Below are 18,648 nucleotides of genomic sequence, written 5' to 3'. Positions count from 1 at the left end.
CACCAGAGGACACAGGGGGACAGAGAATGACACAGGAGAACATAGAGGGACACCAGAGGACACAGGGAAAGAGAGAATGACACAGGGGGACAGAGGAGGACACGGGGACAGAGAATGACACAGGGGGACAGAGAATGACACAGGGGGACAGAGAATGACACCGGAGAACACAGGGGGACACAAGGATCCGGGGGGGGGGCAGTGCATGACAGAGGGACACCAGAGAACACAGGGGGACAGAGAATGACACAGGGGGGACAGCAGAGGACACAGCGAAACAGATAATGACACGGGGGGAGGGGGCAGCAGAGGACACAGGGGAACAAAGAATAACACAGGAGGACATAGAGGGACACCAGAGGACACGGGGACAGAGAATGACAGAAGAGGAGGGACACCAGAGGACACAGGGGGACAGAGAATGACACAGGAGGACATAGAGGGACACCAGAGGACACAGGGGAAGAGAGAATGACACAGGGGGACAGAGGAGGACACAGGGGGACAGAGAATGACACAGGGGGACAGAGAATGACACCAGAGAACACAGGGGGACAGAGAATGACACCAGAGGACACAGGGGGACAGAGAATGACAGAAGGACATAGAGGGACACAGGGGGACATAGAGGGACAGAGAATGACACAAGGGGACACAGAATGACACAGGGGGACAGAGAATGACACAGGGGGACACCAGAGAACACGGGGACATAAGAGGATATGGGGACACCAGAGGACACAGGGACAGAGAAAGAATGACACGGAGACACCAGAGAACACATAAGGCGAGGGGGGAAGGGTCATAAGATGCCCTTGCACTACAGATGCACCAGATTTAGTATATATATTTTTTCCCCTGGATTTTGTCCTCTAAAAACAGGTGCGTCTTATGGTCCGGAGCGTCTTATAGTCCGAAAAATACGGTATATTACGAACTGTACTTACCCTTTTAAAGAAATCTATTGATATTTGAGCACATTTAACTCACAATAAAATGTAATTGTGACAAAAAAAATTCAGGTATGTACATTACATTTTCTCTTCAGTCAGATATTAGCAAAACTCTAATTGATAACTAATTACAAGCCCTACAGCTCTAGAATGGCAGGGAAACCATTCTGATTGCAGGGAATAGATTAAAAAAAAGGTTGATAGTTCAAGATAGGAGCTGTACAACATTAAGACTGTTAATAAAATCATTCCTGATTGTCAAATGAAATTCAAAAGACCATTGACAAGTTTAATGTATTGAATATGAAATTTAAAGTCGAACTTCACCTTTTTTTTTTTTATTTAACTCTTGTGGGTAGAGTAAAGAGAGGTTAGATCTTGTAAAGTTTTTATTTCTGTTTGTGTTCCTTTTTAGGATATTCCCTTTGCTTCTTTTCTTAAAGCTTTAACAGTAAGTTACTATTTCTAAAGAGGGATGGAAGCCCACTATTTTTACATTTTTTACACGGTGCATGTAACCAGCCCAGTTACACTTTGAAGTCGGAATTTAGGATGTCTCCCCATCACCAGAATCTGCTTCATGTCATGTTGAGGGAACTGTTGATCTTATCAATTTAGCCAGGATGCCTGGGAAAGCCTCCTCAGTAACATTTGAGGCATCTAATTACATTTATGTTTGCTAAAGAATATTTCTCCTCTGTATGTCAGTGTATATAAGCTGTGTTTTTCAGTGTTTGTCAGGAACCAGTCCGACGAAGGCTTTTTATAAGCCGAAAGCTCACTGTTCATCCATCTCTAAGTTAGCCAATAAATGATATCATCCTAATTCAAAACTCCTTACATTTTTTACACAAATAGATGCCATTGTGAGATCAGTGCAAATATCCATATGAAATCGGTGCAAATGCCATTGGGAGATAATTGCCAGTTCCTGTTTTGGTAGCAGCTCCAACATTTTGCAGTTCCTTACTATCTCTCATGATGCCAACACTCTTGGGTTAATATCATTTTCATAGCAGGTTTTTGTGAAAGAGAGCCCCTGTGCTTTCATAGGTTTTATCTAAAATTGTGAATTATCCAATGCAGCTGCCACCTTCACTTTACTTATATTGGTGGGCACATATTAACCTCAGCGTTGCTGTTTTAATTTCCATTACCAAATAGCACATGCACAGTAATATGTGCACTACAATTACTAAAAGAGGATTGTGCTTTATAAAGATATGGATTCTAAAGCCTAATTATAACCAGTGCCTATATATTTTACTGCTGCCTATTATCGTTACTATAGTTTTCTTTAACTAGTTGACTCAAACTGGACATTTTATATTTGTTCAGTGTGAGCCTCACTAACACAAACCAGACACATCAGTGCTTCCTGTCAATCACGTTGGGACTTAAATTTGGGAGATTGGTAAATGGGAACATGTGTTCCCTAAGTCACTCAAAGCGCCTCCAATCAGGAACCATGTTCAATCATAAGAATGAAAGTAAAAAGTGTCGTAAAAAAACGACCCTTCCGGTCCTCAAGGATAGTGTGTATAGCAGCATTTTGTGGCCAAAAAGTAAAATTAAAATCAATGATTTTTTTTTTTACTATAGTTATTAACGGCTTCTAACACCTCCCCCCACCCCCTACCCCAAATAGTTACCAAACAGAAACGCTTGTTTAAAAAAGGTTTTTTTTTTTTCTACATAAATCACTACCTTAGGTATTCAACTTTTTTCTTATTTTCCATCATTAAAATGTTTTATTGAAAGTAGAACTTCACATATACATCAAATGCATTAGATAGCTTCATTGACAAGCATCATTTGCAACATATTGATATATAACAAAATGAGTATAAACATTTTCATTATTAAAATAGAGAGCATATACATATGACATATCGTGCTTTATAACAAGAGCCTGCATACTGACGTTGACTGACCCAACGGGTAGTCAGATGTAGGCTTACGGATTTGGCTGAACTGATAAAATCAGCAGGGGATAACCCTCGTCAGATAGAACATTAACCTGTGGATATCTTATGTATTTTACTATAACACAGAATAGAGTATAAGCGTGAATATCAAAGTATTGGGTATTTCCATTGATATAGTATAGATCAACAGAAACTTAACACACACTAGAAACACTTAAAAAAATGAAGAAAGCTAGGAAATAAGCATAACGGTCATATGACACAATCCTCTGTAAGAGCCTATTTTTGGAAATATAAAAAGATCATTATGTCGGGGAGGGTCACACCCAGGATTTCAGGAAAATATAGTTAGTGGTCTAAGCCTAATCTACATCTAGTCTTGATTTCCGTGTTTATATTGCTTTGAGTAAGGGCTAGGAGTTGAGAATGATGGAGTGCTTCTTGGGATTTCCAGTTAGATGTGATTAAGAGTAGGGCGCTAAAGATAGTGTGACAAATAAGTGGTTGATGTTTTTTGGGTAATACCTCAGATCCAATTAACAGAACAGCAAGCTCAGGGGTTCGTTTGAAATTAGAGATAGTAGATCTTTGTATGAACTGCTCTACTTTTAACCATAGTGAATCGACCAAAGGGCATTCCCATATCATATGTAGATAGGTACCCATTTCCTTAGAACATTTCCAGCACAAGGGATACATATCTGGAGAGAAGGAAGCAGGTTGTCTAGGGGTTAAGAACCACCTATATACCAGTTTACGTGAAAGTTCCCAATGTGAAGAACATTTAGAGACTTTGGTAATGACCTTATTTGCCGACACCAGCTGAGGTACAGAAATAGCCCGCTTAAGGTCCGTGGACCAAACTCTTGTGTATCGTAGTAGAGGGCATTCTCCAGGAGTTTGTAGAGCCTCATGCCATACAGATATGCCACCCTCGAACTGTTTTTTAAAATTCAGCATGGTTAGTATCTCTGGTAGAATAGTGGGAGGGTGTATGTTTTTGGAAGCTATCAAATGATTAATTCTATGGTATGAAAATAATTGGTTCTGGGGAAGATCAAATTGTTGAACTAACATAGCAAAGGTTCTGAGTTTTTGATTAGAAAATAAGTCTGAAAAAAGTGAGATCCCCGTGTTTTGCCAAGCAGTTAGATTGAGGTTTCGGAGAGAAGTATTCAAGTACTCTAATGCTAGCTGGGATAAGTACTGAATTGTTTTCAGGAGGGGCTTGTTTGACAAAGCACTCCCAAGCATTTAACGTTGTGTGTATGGTAGGATATTGGGAATTTGAGATTTTAGCTCCCATAATGATACTACTTAATAAATCTCTAATACTGCAGTCCAGCAATTTTTGCTCCAAAACGACCAAAGGTTTTGTAGTAGAAGGGTTCCACCAATGTCTGACCATTTCCAAGTTGGAAGCTTGATAATAAGATTCTATAGAGGGTAAACCCATACCTCCCAGCTTCTTTGAGAGCGTCATAACTTGATATGATGTACACATTTTTTTACCACTCCACACAAAATAATTTATACATTTTTGTAATATCTGCAAACCAAGATCTATTAATATGAATATGAATTGTTAGAAGCAGATATAGAATGATATAGAAGATAGCCAGAATCTAGACATACTCTGACATTCTTTTTTTAACTTCCGCTATTAGTGGGATAAAGTTATGTTTAAATAAGTCCGAAGATGGATTTGTTAATTGGATGCCTAGATATGGCACCTTCCTCTCTGCCCAAGTGAACTCATAGGTCTGTTTAATTTGCATGCTCACCGCTGAGGATAGATTTAAACCCAAAATTTGGGATTTGTGCTGGTTAACTTATATAAGGATGCTTCTGAAAAACTTTGTAATTCATGAATTAAAGAAGGGAGAGAGCTTAAAGGGTTTGATAATAGTAAGGCCACGTCATCCGTGAATAGGCTTATCACGTGCGAGGAACCCTTGTAAGTTATATTAATGATTGATTGATTAGAGCGAATTTTTTGAGCTAGCGTTTCCATAATGAGTACAAATATTATAGGGGATAGTGGACATCCCTGACGGGTCCTATTTGTAATAGAGAACGTTTTAGAAATAAAACCTGCTGCATTCACTCGAGCAGAGGGAACAGTATATACGGCCATTATAGCTGACAGAAGGTTGATTGGGCACAAAAATAAAAATATCCAAAGAAGTAGTCACATTGTACTAGGAACATAATTTAAATGTTGTGATAGCCAGGACAAATGAGCAAATACAATGTTTTTTATCTATAGTAGCATTGTTTATTTTAAAACTATAGGGGATAGAGTCACAGAAATTGTGTATTTTTTATTTTTTCCTCGTTTTCCCCTATAAAATGCATAGAAAATAAGGTTATTGCTGAAAAACCAGTATTGCCCACAAAAAGCATAATTTGTGGTGAAAAAACAAGATATAGATCATTTAGGTGTGATAAGCAATGATAAAGTTTTGACCAAATCAATGGGAGGAGTGCTGAATGGTGGCTCTTAGAGGTAAAGGAAAAATAGCCTGTGGGGTGAAAAAAAAAAAAACCTCAGTAATTCCTGCAACATAGCATACTAAAAGTGTTGTGTTTTTGTCTATGGAATTAAAAATAATTTGTGCCTACTCATTTACCAAGGTATTATAGTAACACTCCTGCTTTTCTACCAGCATTTTCTTTGTTTTTCCTAACAAAAATAGTTTTGTGACAAATGACTGAATGCAATTATAATTTCATGTAAAATTATGGGTTCCATGTTAGAGCAATGTAATACAGTATGTGCTACTTATATTCTGCAAATACTTGTTTACACATTGCTTTTTATGGCATTTATTCTCTAAAAAAAATCAAAAGCAGAGGGAAAAAAATGTTTGCAATGGTAAACCTGTATTGTCTATGCTAAAATTAAAGCACATAAATTGTTGGGCTAAGCAATGACTAGATAACTAGAATCGAAAGTCCACACAAATATCTAATATGGGAAAAAGTCCCAAATTTCAGTGTGGTAAAAAAAATAAGTTAATTTCCCAATAACTTATATTATCTCTCTAATGCTATGTTCTCCATTACTGGTTCACCCGAAATAAACTCGCCACAAATGGAGACCACACAAAGGGGTGTATGTAAATGTGTATGGGGTATATATATAAGTTCTAATGTAAAGTGTTTAAAAGGAAGTATAAACTTATCTTTTGGAACATCATGTATTTATAAAAATTAACCTTTATATTCACATAAAAATGCCTACAATATTGGATAAAACCACTGTTTATGCATCCAAAAGATTAACATGAATAAATCATAAGATGGCATTTACGACATGTAAGCACCACTTTTCCAATACCCAACTTTTTTAGGGTCCTTTCACACTGTATATGTTGTGTATGTTGCAAAAATGCAAAATGCAACAATGTCATAAAGTGACACTGCTTGTTAGATGTGTGGTGCGACTATACAGTGAAACATATGGTACAATACAAGTACACGCCACTGCTATAGTAAGTGCCCATGTTGCCTGGTCACAGTATGAAAGGACCTTAATAGTGGCCCCACACACATTAAAAAAAAATGTAAAAAAAAAATTGATTTGACAATTTCAATAGTTTTTTTTTTTTCACTCAAATGAAAAATTAGACTCTTGTAACCAACATATGTTCAATTTTGACACAATCACGACAAAAATATTGAATAAAAATATAAATTAGATGTAATAATATATATATTTTAACCTCTTGAGGACCACGAGCTTAAACCCCTCTAAAGACGAGGCAATTTTTCACAAATTGGGCCACTGCAGCTTTAAGACCTCGCTGCAGGTCTTACAACTCAGCACACAAGTGATTCCCTCCCACTTTTCTCCCCACCAACAAAGCTCTCTGTTGGTGGGATCTGATCGCTCTCCAGATGTTTTTTTTTTTTTTTTCACATTAGAAATTTTTATTGATTTTTGAGATAAAGGTGGTACACTTATATCAAAGCATTTGAAATATAAACCAACATTCTGTACATATATAAAAGATACGTGGATAGTGACAGTCATATGAACCAAATTTGGTTATCCTCATTGCACAAAAAACCTGAATGTACTTTTCAGAGGACAGGTAGATCCATAAAAAAGGGTTCGAGCTGACTGCTCGCAAATCCATCGTTTTCAGAAAGAGAATAGGAGAGAAATTGAGAAAGGAGAGGAGTGAAGCAAGTCATCAACATAGAGATAAAAGAACAGTAAGAGCAGTATTAAAGTCACTAATCTTATGGTCTAAGCTTGCCAATCACCTGTTTGTAATCATCCGAATCTTTAAATAGGAACCAGCAAGCCCAGGTATGAACAAATTGGTCAGCTTTGTCTTGTGAAGACAGAATAATTTCTTCCATCTGGGCAATGCCATCCACCCTCGCCCACCACTGGGCTACAGAGGGGGCTGCAGGGTCTTTCCAAAGTAAGGGAATTAATGCTCTGGCAGCATTGAGAAGATGGGGTACAATCGTTTTTTTGTACGACCTATGTGGAGTTGGACAGCAGTGGAGCAATAAAGCTTCAGGAGAGAAGGGCAGTTCTATTGAAGAGATTGCCACTGTCCATTTGTGGACCTTTTTCCAGTAGGAGGAAAGGTGAGGACAAGACCAAAAAATGTGCAGTAAGTTTGCTTTGGGGGCATTACACCTCCAGCATGTGTCTGGAATCTCTGGAGCAAATTTACTGAGAAGAGCAGGCGTTCTATACCAAAAAGTAAGGATTTTAAACCCTTGTTCTTGGGTTGATACATTGAGAGTGGACTTGTGGGTCAGTAAGATGATGGAATTCCATTGCTCCTCTGACAGGGGTTTCCCCAAAGCCTCCTCCCATTTTGCCTGGTAGGGGAGGGTGGACGGCATGCCCATAGTGACCAACAAATCATATAGTAGTGAAATGGTGTGTCTGTGGGGTCCAGGTTGCATCAAAGATTGCTCAAGGGGAGTTAACAGTCTGCTTGCCCCACATTTGTGTTTTGGATCTCTCAAAAAGCTACTAATTTGAAGGTGAGCCCAAAAGGGGAATTTGCCTGAGGTCATTGCTTGACTGACAGTGGATATATCCTTGATTTCCTTGTTATGTACAAAATCTCTAAGTCTGGGGATGCTAGGTGAAGCCCAGTTGTGGGCAAAAGACGAGAACTGCCCTGGTGGGAATGCTGGGTTGTCTCTGACTGGTGTTAAAGGGCCAATGAGGGAAGATTCCTCCTCTTTAGAAAACAGGTTTCTAAAGACCCTAGTGGAGGCTAGAATAAAGGGGTGGGATTGTTTTTTTTTTTAATATATATACAAATATTTGTTTGTTTTGTTTTATAATATTTTTACCTATTTTTTATTTATTTTGTAATTCTCCCTCCCTCCCTCCTCCCAGCCAATCAACATGATCATTGTCATAGACTTCAGCCTATGACAGCGGATCACTTTTGTGCCACCCACGGGGACAGCCGTGTGATTGCAGTGCTGTACCGTGTTAAAAGATGGTAGTTTTGCCGTCTAACAGTCTCTGAGCGGCGATTGCTGTTGGGAGACTGAAGGCGGAGCAGAGCTCTGTCATCCAAGTGGAGTTGCATGCGCATCAGCACGCGCAATCTCCTGCAAGCCACGCCCCAAGGACTTTAAGCCGATTGGCTTTAGGTGGTCCTGGGGCTGTCACGCGGTCGCCTAGTGGTTAATTTATAAATGTGTATGGGGTGTTCTGTGCCATCACTGCAAGGCAAACAACACAACCTTAAAAATTTACCTCACATTAACAAATCTGTTCCTCATTTATTTTAATCAACAACACTTCATTTATTACAGTGAAGAAATACATTGTCACTTTGACAAATAAAGTTTTTTCATTTTTGAATGTAAACTTGAAATTAGATTGAATGACTTTCATACAACCTTTCACACACCATTCAATTTCTGACAAAATTTTTTGGATTTTTCCAACCTTTACATTCGATTTTAATGGAAAAAATGACAATTTTGATTGAATTTATCAATCGAAAAAATATTTTCTCAATATTTCACACAGTGAATTGGTTTAAACGAATTGGGGTAAAATTAAACTGAAACATTGTAACATGTTTGGCCCCCATAAGTCTTCAATAGGTGCTGTGAGAAATGGTAGCATTCCTCATATAATCTGGGTTCCTAGACAGGGCCAAATTTTTACATTCCAGCACCCAAAACCCACTGCCACCAACCACCACCATCTCTCTTCACCTAATATCATTCTGTCCAAGACCCTGACTAGCGATTACAGGTTTGTAGGAGGAAAAGCTTGTTTTATGCCTGGTGCACACAATGCAAATTCGCATCGACTGGTGGAATTGATAATTTCAGATTGTTTTCTTAATCTACTTTCCAATCCCTTCTTTAAAAAAAATTGATTAATCCTGTTAATCTGATGGGAAATTGCATTGCATGTACCAGGCATCAGTGACTCATGTATGTTTCCAGGCAGCTGATAAATAATTGTATTTGTCATGGTCCTTCAGTAGTGAAGTAGCAGAGCTGAAGGTGGCCAGAGCAGTGTTCATCTCCCTCTCTGTGCTGCTGTAATCAGAGACCTGTTACTCAGCTATCAAAATGCATCAACTAGCTGCTAAGAAAATTAAAACCTTTTACCCCTCCATATGGGGCTGTATAGGTTCTTTACAGCAAGCAGATAGCTTTTCTGTTTTGTAAATGAACAGTTGAACTGTTTACCTATTAACATGGTCTGTTCACTCACAATCCCATCCACATCCGCTGCTGCTGACCTGAGAACACTGGAATTCTTATTGAAATGTTGCTTTTATTGCTATGCCTTCTTTAGACTCCATTCTTTTACTGACTTTTTGTATAGAGTGCTAACATGGTACAATACTCTACCTTTAAAATCTAAAATTTGTCAGCAAGGGGGTTAAGATTTAGGATAGACATACTACAATCCTGTACTGTTTGATAATGTAACTAGAATCTGTCTTTTTGTATGTCCAAAAAATTAACCCGATACATAGTAAACAAATATATAAATATTTGTATCCCTCTCAACCTCAGTGGATCTACTAATTGATTTGTGGTGTCAATGTAGTTTAGCCAAGAATGCCATACTTTTTCAAGGCTACTGACTTTTTGTTCAATATTGTATTGTTTGTTAGATATACAGTAATCTTAACCACTTGAGGGCCGTGGTGTTAAACCCCCCTAGTGACAAGGCTATTTTTACTAAAATGGCCACTGCAGCTTTAAGGCCAAGCTGCAGGGCCGCACAACTCAGCACACAAGTGATTCCCCCCCCCTTTTCTCCCCACCAAAAGAGCTCTCTGTTGGTGGGGTCTGATCGCCCCCCAGTTGTTTTTTGTCACACAGCTGTCCTCAGTACAGTGCTGCTGCAGATAGCAGCACGGTACACAGGCATTAGACGTCTAACAGTCTTCGAGCGGCGATCACCACTGGGAGACTGAAGGCGGAGTGGAGCTCCGCCTTCCAAGCAGGAGATGCGCGATCTCCTGCTAGCCCCATAGAAGGTCGTTAACGCCAATCAGCGTAGAGCAGTCGGCAAGTAGTTAAACTGACTTCCATTGCTTTTTGTGAGGTGTCCTTATAGTCACTGACCCAAAGCTTTAATTCAGTTTGAATTGATTTTATGCTACTTAATGAGTTATATAAAAAAGTGCTGTTTTATGTTTTCACCTATGAAATAGTTCTAAAATGCCTGTATGTTCACATTATTATAGGCAATGTGTAATTAATGTTAGGACATTATTTCTGAAGGTTGAATCAATACTGAATCTTTTTGTGTTTTTGTTCAAAGGGAACAACAGTAAAGATGCTTACAGCTATTGATCAAGACAGAGGCCGCCCTAGACCAGTTGTCTACACCATAGTCTCTGGTAAGTTACAGTATTAGCTATTTTCATGTGTGTTTCTCACTTGGGTGTCTACTGTAAACAACCTCAGCTTTGCTAACATATAAAATCACAGACCAGAGCAGGTGAAAATCTGTGCAAAATCAGAGCACATGCCACAATCCAGCTTTTTCCAGCTTTTATGCCCATTAATTATCTCAGTCCTGTAAAGTAGTGGTCTGCTGACACCACACTGACAGACCTGTGCAAGAGTTTTAATTAAAAAAAAAAGGGAGCACAAGCAAAAAGTCACATCAAGCCTCACTTACCAAAAATCAGTATAAAGTTTATTGTGGACACCATTCCAAGAGTTTTAATTAGTCATTGCAGCTATCAAGAATGTAAAGGGCATTAGACTTTAGAACGCTTCAAGCCCAAGTTCATATTGCTTATTCTTATCCAAGACAAAAGTTAGTGAAATTTAACACCTTCCAGGTTCTTATGCAACAGTTAGTTTAGTGAGGAAGATGTCTCACTGTGCAGATTGTTACGTTTTCCTTACAAGTGAGCTGTCCAATAGCTTTTCATTGTCCCTCTGCTTCTTTTATTAAGGAAAAAGTCTCTTTAATTGTGTCATCTCAGGGTATGACCCAGCACTGCAATGCTTCACACATCATGGCTATCTCATTCTGTCACAATGCGAAGGATTGGCACAGCTCTCTGACTGGGTTGCCCAGTGAAGAAGCCGATCATGCCAGTTTTGGACAGCTGTACAATGGAATTAGCTCTTTCAGAGGGGAGGTAGAGGCAAGGTTGCAGCAGTGTTTTGGAAGGGGTTGAGGGAACAGAGAATAACAGCCTAATGAGATCCAGGACCAGGCCAAAGGAGGAGAGAAGGAAAGGAGACGATGCTGTCACCCCCAGCAATGTAGCGAGCATCTGAGCTCTTTTTTCCGTTCTCTTCTTCTGTCCTCACCTCCAGTTTTAAAGCAGACTGTTAGACACCCCCCCTTAACAATTTGTTTTGTGTTTCCACTTTAGAGTGGAATTAACCAGTTTATTAGTAGAATTAAAATGATCTAAAAAGCCGTGAGACCTATTTTTTTTCACATAATGTTGCCTTCAAGAAAATATGTCTCGCTTTTGAAATGCTAGCTAAGCTAGTGTGAAGAAAATGACAAATCAGTCATTGCCGGTTTAGGTTATTTCTTACATTTCACATTATCAGCACCATTCTGCACAGTCACACCCAGCTGTATCAGTGTGAATGGCAAGCCTGCCTTAATCCTGACCAGTGGGTGCAGCTCAGCAGGGACAGCTATCACGGGGAAGAATCATGCAGAACACATCAAAGGAAAAAGCGATTACCCTGGTTTACAGTTTGAGCACAGCAAGGCTTTGATTCCTTTTAAAATTTGGGGAGGAGAGAGAAATATTTTCGGAAGTGTTTACAGCTGCAGCTCCCAGACTGCTAGGAAAATTAATTGCGTAAAGTTCATCTTTCATTTACTAAATAGACAAATAGACATTTTATAGGCATGGTTATATGAAGTAACTTACTAACATGCTGCAGTTGCTCAGCTGTTATTACAGTGGTGAAAAGAGATCTACCACTAAACCTCTGCAGAGAACTGCGCACAGTCCACTAAATCATTCAGGACAGAATTTTCAAAAATGCAGTGGAATGTTGGAATTTCGGGTAAATTTCATTTAAGTCAGTGGGGCAAGTGGAATTTGGTTGATTTTAATTGGATTTGGGCTGCAATCGGATTTGAAATTGCTTCTGGCAATTACGGGAGCTCCCTAACCTGGATGTATTCTTTATTTAGGTAAATTGGATGTATTATTGTGCTAAAAAGTGCAGCAAAGCAAGGGCACAGTGGGGATGGTAAAATAAGTGGGGTGTTTTTTTAAAGAGGTCTGTAAGGATGCAAAGGACTTGCAATTGCCTATTACATTTAGGGAAGCTTCCTGCCAGGAGCTTAACAACCACCCCTTTGACAACCCCCCAAGTGAAATTCGTTCTTTAGCCACTCATGCAGCTAGTCTCACACACAAAAACACACAAACCTCTCACCCCTAAACCCCCATGGCACCCTCTCACTACCTTCCAGAGTAGTGCAGCAGAGCAGTGTAATAATTACATGTTCCAGTAGTGCACCGGGTCTCATCTGTCCTTTCCGGCAGCCATACGCTCTATGCTTTCATGTTGCTGACTCCTGTTCACATGACATGCATTGGGACTTGAAGGTACACAGCATAGAGCAAGCTGCTTTTATGAAGAACAGAAGACACCCAACACAGCATTGGAGCAGGTAATTGTTAAACTGCTACACTATGGGGAGGAAGGGCAGGATCCCATTGCTCTACAATTGTGGGGGATGCATGGGCTATAGCTATACCACTGCTCTCTGCAACCAAATTGGACCTATTCTTGCACTTAACAAGTATTGTACTATAGTCTCTCATGGTTTTATTTATAATTTTTAAATAATGGCAAAAGGGATACCAGAGTACCTTAGAAGTTGGTGCACAAAAGAGAACTACTTGCTTAGGAGATGTCTGAGTAAAGAGGAGTTTCCATGGAATTCTTCCTTCAGCAGAATTGAGATCTTCTGTATTGGCATTTTTGTAGGATCAGTAGCTTTGTGAAGTTTGCAAGCTTACTCAGCAGCAAGCATTTTACAGTAGATACCATACTGATGGATTGTGTTTACCATTGTAGTCTTTTCTACCTTTGTTTTACTGGCATCATCACAGCCACAACAGGGAAGTGAGAAACTGCAGTTGCTGTTGAAGTAAACTGACACTAGACCAGGCATGGGCAAAGATGGGCAAACTTGGTCCTCCAGCTGTTAAGGAACTACAAGTCCCACAATGCATTTGCCTTTGAGTCATGACTGTGGCTGTCAGACTTCTGCAATGCATTGTGGGACTTGTAGTTCCTTAACAGCTGGAGGGCCAAGTTTGCCCATGCCTGCACTAGACTGTCTGTTATGTAAGGAGTGTCTCACCTGTAAGGCCTGGAACCCACTAGCATCGCTTTTCTAAGCCTTTTCTGAGTGCTTGTTATTTGAAAAGCTCTTGCTAATGTAATGCTATGGGTGTGATCCCACTTGAGGGATGTGATTTAAAAAAAAATCCCCCATAGCATTCTATTAGCAAGAGCTTTACAAATCACCGGTGCTTAGAAAGCTGCTAGAGGGTTCCAGGCCTAACTGCTGAGCACTTTATTTTTTACTGCTGGCTGCTTCCCTTCAAAATATGGCAGCAACTATGCACCAATTTTTACTTTTATATATCTAAGATACTGATTTCCATAACTCGCCACATAATACCACAACGTGGTGCTGGGTAGCAAAGGTAAGTGTTGTTAATGTGTAACTTGCCTTCAATGAGACAGGATTGCTTTGAAGTGTTAGTGTACTTATATTATATTTACATTTGCATAAAATCACTAAAAATTAGACCTTGCAAAATAATGGAAAGTACTTGAAATTACAGATTTAAATTTTGTTTTGAAATACAAGCTAGTCCCTGCCATTGTTGAAGATAGGATTGCTGCGCTAAAGTTTGCGCTAGTGAGCCACTGATTGAGGTCAAGGCTTTGTTTGAAGGGCAGATACTGTAATTAATCCTGAGACGTAATCCACACAACATTTTGACAGATTTATGGAGAAAGTCCCAAGCCTTACTGACTCTGCCATCCCATCACTCATTGTAAAGCTAAGCAAATGACTTCCACTGTAATGGGGTATGTTCCAGCAAAGGCATTTCATTTGGTCAGCTTTCTGGGTTAACAGAGATTAATTGAACTCCATCTAGAGCTGTGGACAGGGCTTCAAACCTGCTAGAAGACAGAGTCAAATGGGTAAAAGTGCTATGGAAAGAGGTTGATCCTCGTGAATGAAACCGTTGCATAGAAAGGGGTTTTATTGGAGATTTGTCCAGATATCACGTTCATTGATTGAAGATAAGTAACCACTAATAATGCATTTCTACTATTACTCAGCTGTTGACTGCTATCGCATGCATGCAAGGACTCCTATGCCTTTAACAGCAATATAAAGTCAAGAAAACTCAAGGTTAAGTGAGAGGAATGGTCCTATGGGATGGTGGAATATTTATGAACCAAAAAGTGCATCTGTTGCAGATTCCATGATCCACATCTAACTAAATAGATTCATTTCAGTGAAGTGCAGCTCTGACGGAGCAAATTTGTATTAATAAATTATCCTCAACTAGGTGTATTGAAGCTTCATCTCTTGAAAGTCATTGTACCTGAACTGACCATCCAAGCAGGTCCTTTAGTTCTTTTAAGCGTTCAGTTCTGTTAAGCATTTGTGCACATGGAGGAATTGAGCAAATATTAGAATAACTATGCAGTGCTGTATAGTATATTAGTGCTTTATTAAGTATGACAGGTAATAATAGCTAAATGACAAAATCCTCGTACACACGCCTGACTTAAAGGGAACCTGAACTGAGAAAAGTTATTTAAAATAAACACATGAGGTAACTTCAAATGAATATTACATAGTTACCTTGCCATCACTTCCTCTCAGAAGCTCGCCATTTTCTTTTGACAGTGATCCCTTCCAATTCTGACAAAATTTTGTCAGAACTGAAATACATCAGTTGCTGTCAGTTATATATCAGTTGCTGTCAGTTACAGCTGAGAGGACAACTGATGGTGCCTTGTATCCCTATGGCTCAAGTGGGCAATGTTACAGTTTAACAGTGTGCTGACCAGGGGTAATGGCCATTTTCAAAATGGAGGACGGAGAATTCCCTTGATCACATTGGACAAACAGGACACAGGAAAGGAGAAAGAGATTGAGGAGTAGACTACATGGGAGGCAAGTATGACCTGTGTATGTTTATTTTGACTTTTAATTTTCAGTTCAGGTTTTCTTTGTCAGCTGAGACAGCCGATAATGACCGACTCAGCCAACAATCAGCCGTGTGATCTGCAGCTGGTGACCCCCAACCCATGAGCGATCCACCAGACAGATCTACCCAACTTCAGTGACGCCGATCTACCACCGAAGCCATTGTTCACACCACTCCCCCACCCCTGGCATGATGTCAACTATGGGCTACTCCTGGTCCCTTTGTCGTCCCCCCACATAGCAACTCAGTGTGCTGTCAGCTACACAGCTGAAAAATGTGTGTGCTGCCAGACCCAGCAATGTTGCCCAAGGGTATCAGGTTCTGATCCCTAAAAGGCGACATATATTGATAGTGTGTACGTACAGTATGCAGCCTAACAGGCACTCTCGCCTCCGGTGTTAGTCTCAGGTGCACATTTCAAGGACACTGTGGTGATGGAATTTGTATCTTTCTATTTTTGTATGGGTTGAGTACTCAAACTTCCTTCCACAACCAAAAAACCTATTAGTAGTGTCACATGCTCAATGTCTTCCAATTTATTTCAATCGACAGACTGTCCAACCTCGTGGATGCAATCGATATGCTAAAAACCGCTGGAATTGGGTAGCAGACAGGCTAGGAGGGAGCGTGTGAGCATGCGAGCATCACAAACACTTAAGTACACAATTTTGGGTACAGGGCTGCCACCAAATCTGTTTGAGGAATCTGCTCTGACTATTCTTAACCTGTGAATGAAAGTTTAGCTCTGGCTAAACAATACAAAACTTCAGGGTAGCGAATCTTCAGAAAGGCTAGGATTCTTTCTGCGGTGCTGAAAGCAGATATTTAGCAGAGAAAATGACCTGTAGTTGTTTATTGTAAATGCAATATTAATAATATACACAGAAAAGTATTAAAAGTAACACTAGAGAGAGGGAGTAGCCCAGATAAAATAAAATAAATGAATACTGAAGCTTTTGGAACAAAAATGCCTTTTTGTAAGGAAGTCCAAGAAAAATCCTTTGTTTCAGAATAAAAGTCCGTTAAAATGGCAGCTAGCATGTGGTTCTCGTGCTAGCTGCTTTTTCGTTATATAATGATGTTAGATGGAAAACTTTTTGTTGAAAATGCTTTTTCTTTTATACAGATCTGCTCTGAGGGCGGATCTCAGAGCCAGTCCCTGGGCTGGGGTTTGGGCGTTATTTTATTTATGATGGGAATCTTAAGTCCAAAATAAGTAATATTTACACATCTCTGACCACATTCATCGCACACAAATAACAACAAATACACAATCCCCAAAGAATATAGATCACAATGATAGCAGACATGAATATTGTAGGATATTCTGTTACTGACCCAGTTGCTGGGTATCATATGCTTTATCAATTAAATGTGAGACTTTTCAGCTGGACCTTACCAATCAAATGATATAATTTTCATGAAAGAGAACACCGGGACACCGAGAGCCCAATATAGTGTAAGTATGTATGGACACAACAAAGAGGTGATGAAAAGTAAAGGATACTCACAAACCAGGGTTACCGTTCAGGCAACCACTGTAACAGCAGGTGGGGAGATTAAGCCTGTCCCCACTCAGGAATAAGAAGCCGCTCTCTGTAGATAGAAAGAAACGTATAACGTTTGCCGCCCTTCCACCAGGGTGGATAGAAGATTGATGCAAGTGAACTGAGGCGCCAAAAGGTTAAAACAATATGAAAAAACTTTTAAAACATGGAAGTGGCTGTGGTGGAATTCTAACCACTCCAAGGGACATTCGGAAAACCAATACGTTTTTAAGGTATAACAAAATAAGAATTTATTTATATACTCCAAGATTTCACAACACGTTTTGCGGGCATAACCCCACTTCCTCAGGCAATTCAAAAGGTAGCATATAGCAATAGTAGTCCAGGTCTGCATTAACCACCCTGGCGTTCTATTGATTGCGCCAGGGTGGCTGCGCAGCACTTTTTTTTTTTTTTTTAATCCTGTAGCTAGCCTAGCGCTAGTTACATGATAGCCGCTGAGCAGTGGCATCCCCCCGCCCCTTCCGATCGCCTCCGGCGATCAGAGCAAACAGGAAATCCTGTTCAGAATGGGATTTCCTGTTTGGCCTCCCCCATCGACATGGCAACGATCGTGATGACGTCATCGACGTCATGACGTCAGAGGGAGTCCCGAGCCACCCCTCAGCGTTGCCTGGCACTGATTGGCCAGGCTGCGCAGGGGTCTCGGGAGGGGAGGGGCGGCCTGTTCGCGCCGGGTAGCAGCGGATCGGCAGCGATCGCGTCCAACACACAGCTAGCAAAGTGATAGCTGCATGTTTAAAAAAAAATTGTGAAAATTTCACAAGCAGGGCCTGAGAAATCCACCGCAGCGGTAATGGACGAGCTGAGCTCGTCATTACCGCCAAGGTGGTTAAGCGCCTCTGTACACAGAGGCGCTTAATGCAGACCTGGACTACTATTGCTATATTTAAATTAAAAGTTTTATCATATTGTTTTAACCTTTTGGCGCCTCTGTTCACTTGCATCGATATCATTTTCATACCTATTATAAGTATTGCATCTCTTAAAGGACAACTGAAGCGAGAGGGATATGGGGGCTGCCACATTTATTTCCATTTTAACAATACCAGTTGCCAGGCTGTTATGCTGATCTATTTCGCTGCAGTAGTATCTGAAACACCAGAAACAAGCATGCAGCTAATCTTGTCAGATCTGACAATAATGTCAGAAACACCTGATCTGCATATGCTTGTTCAGTGCCTATGGCTAAAAGTATAGCGGTAGAGGATCAGCAGGATTGCCAGGAACCTGGTGTTGCTTAAAAGGAAATAAATATGACAGCCTCCTTATTCCTCTCACTTCAGTTGTCCTAAAAAGACAAAAATCACACTATACAGTAATTCTAGATATGGGCATAGTGGAGCCTGTCTGCCTAGTCTCCTGCAGAGTTGCTGTGCTCAGGCTTCCTCTGCCATGAAAAGGACCATTTGGTCCTGTTTGCTGGCAGAGTTCACACTTGGCTGCTAGTGGTCTGCTAAAGGGAAGGTAATGG

The 18,648-nt window shown here is 40.2% G+C and overlaps 1 protein-coding gene across 7 annotated transcripts in view; it reads left to right on the top strand.

Annotated features, from left to right (window-relative positions):
- CDH23 (cadherin related 23) overlaps positions 1-18,648 on the top strand; it is a 1,682,716-nt gene that overhangs the window by 704,849 nt on the left and 959,219 nt on the right. For all 7 annotated transcript variants that reach the window (XM_068258239.1, XM_068258233.1, XM_068258238.1 and 4 more), the window contains exon 9: positions 10,680-10,758. In XM_068258239.1, coding sequence (XP_068114340.1) covers positions 10,680-10,758 — 79 coding nt within the window. The remainder of the gene's footprint in view (positions 1-10,679; positions 10,759-18,648) is intronic.

This window comes from Hyperolius riggenbachi, chromosome 10 (genome assembly GCF_040937935.1).
Source record: "Hyperolius riggenbachi isolate aHypRig1 chromosome 10, aHypRig1.pri, whole genome shotgun sequence".
NCBI lineage: Eukaryota > Metazoa > Chordata > Amphibia > Anura > Hyperoliidae > Hyperolius > Hyperolius riggenbachi.
The sequence above is the reverse complement of the archived record's forward strand: the minus strand, read 5'-3'. Positions and strand labels throughout refer to the sequence as shown.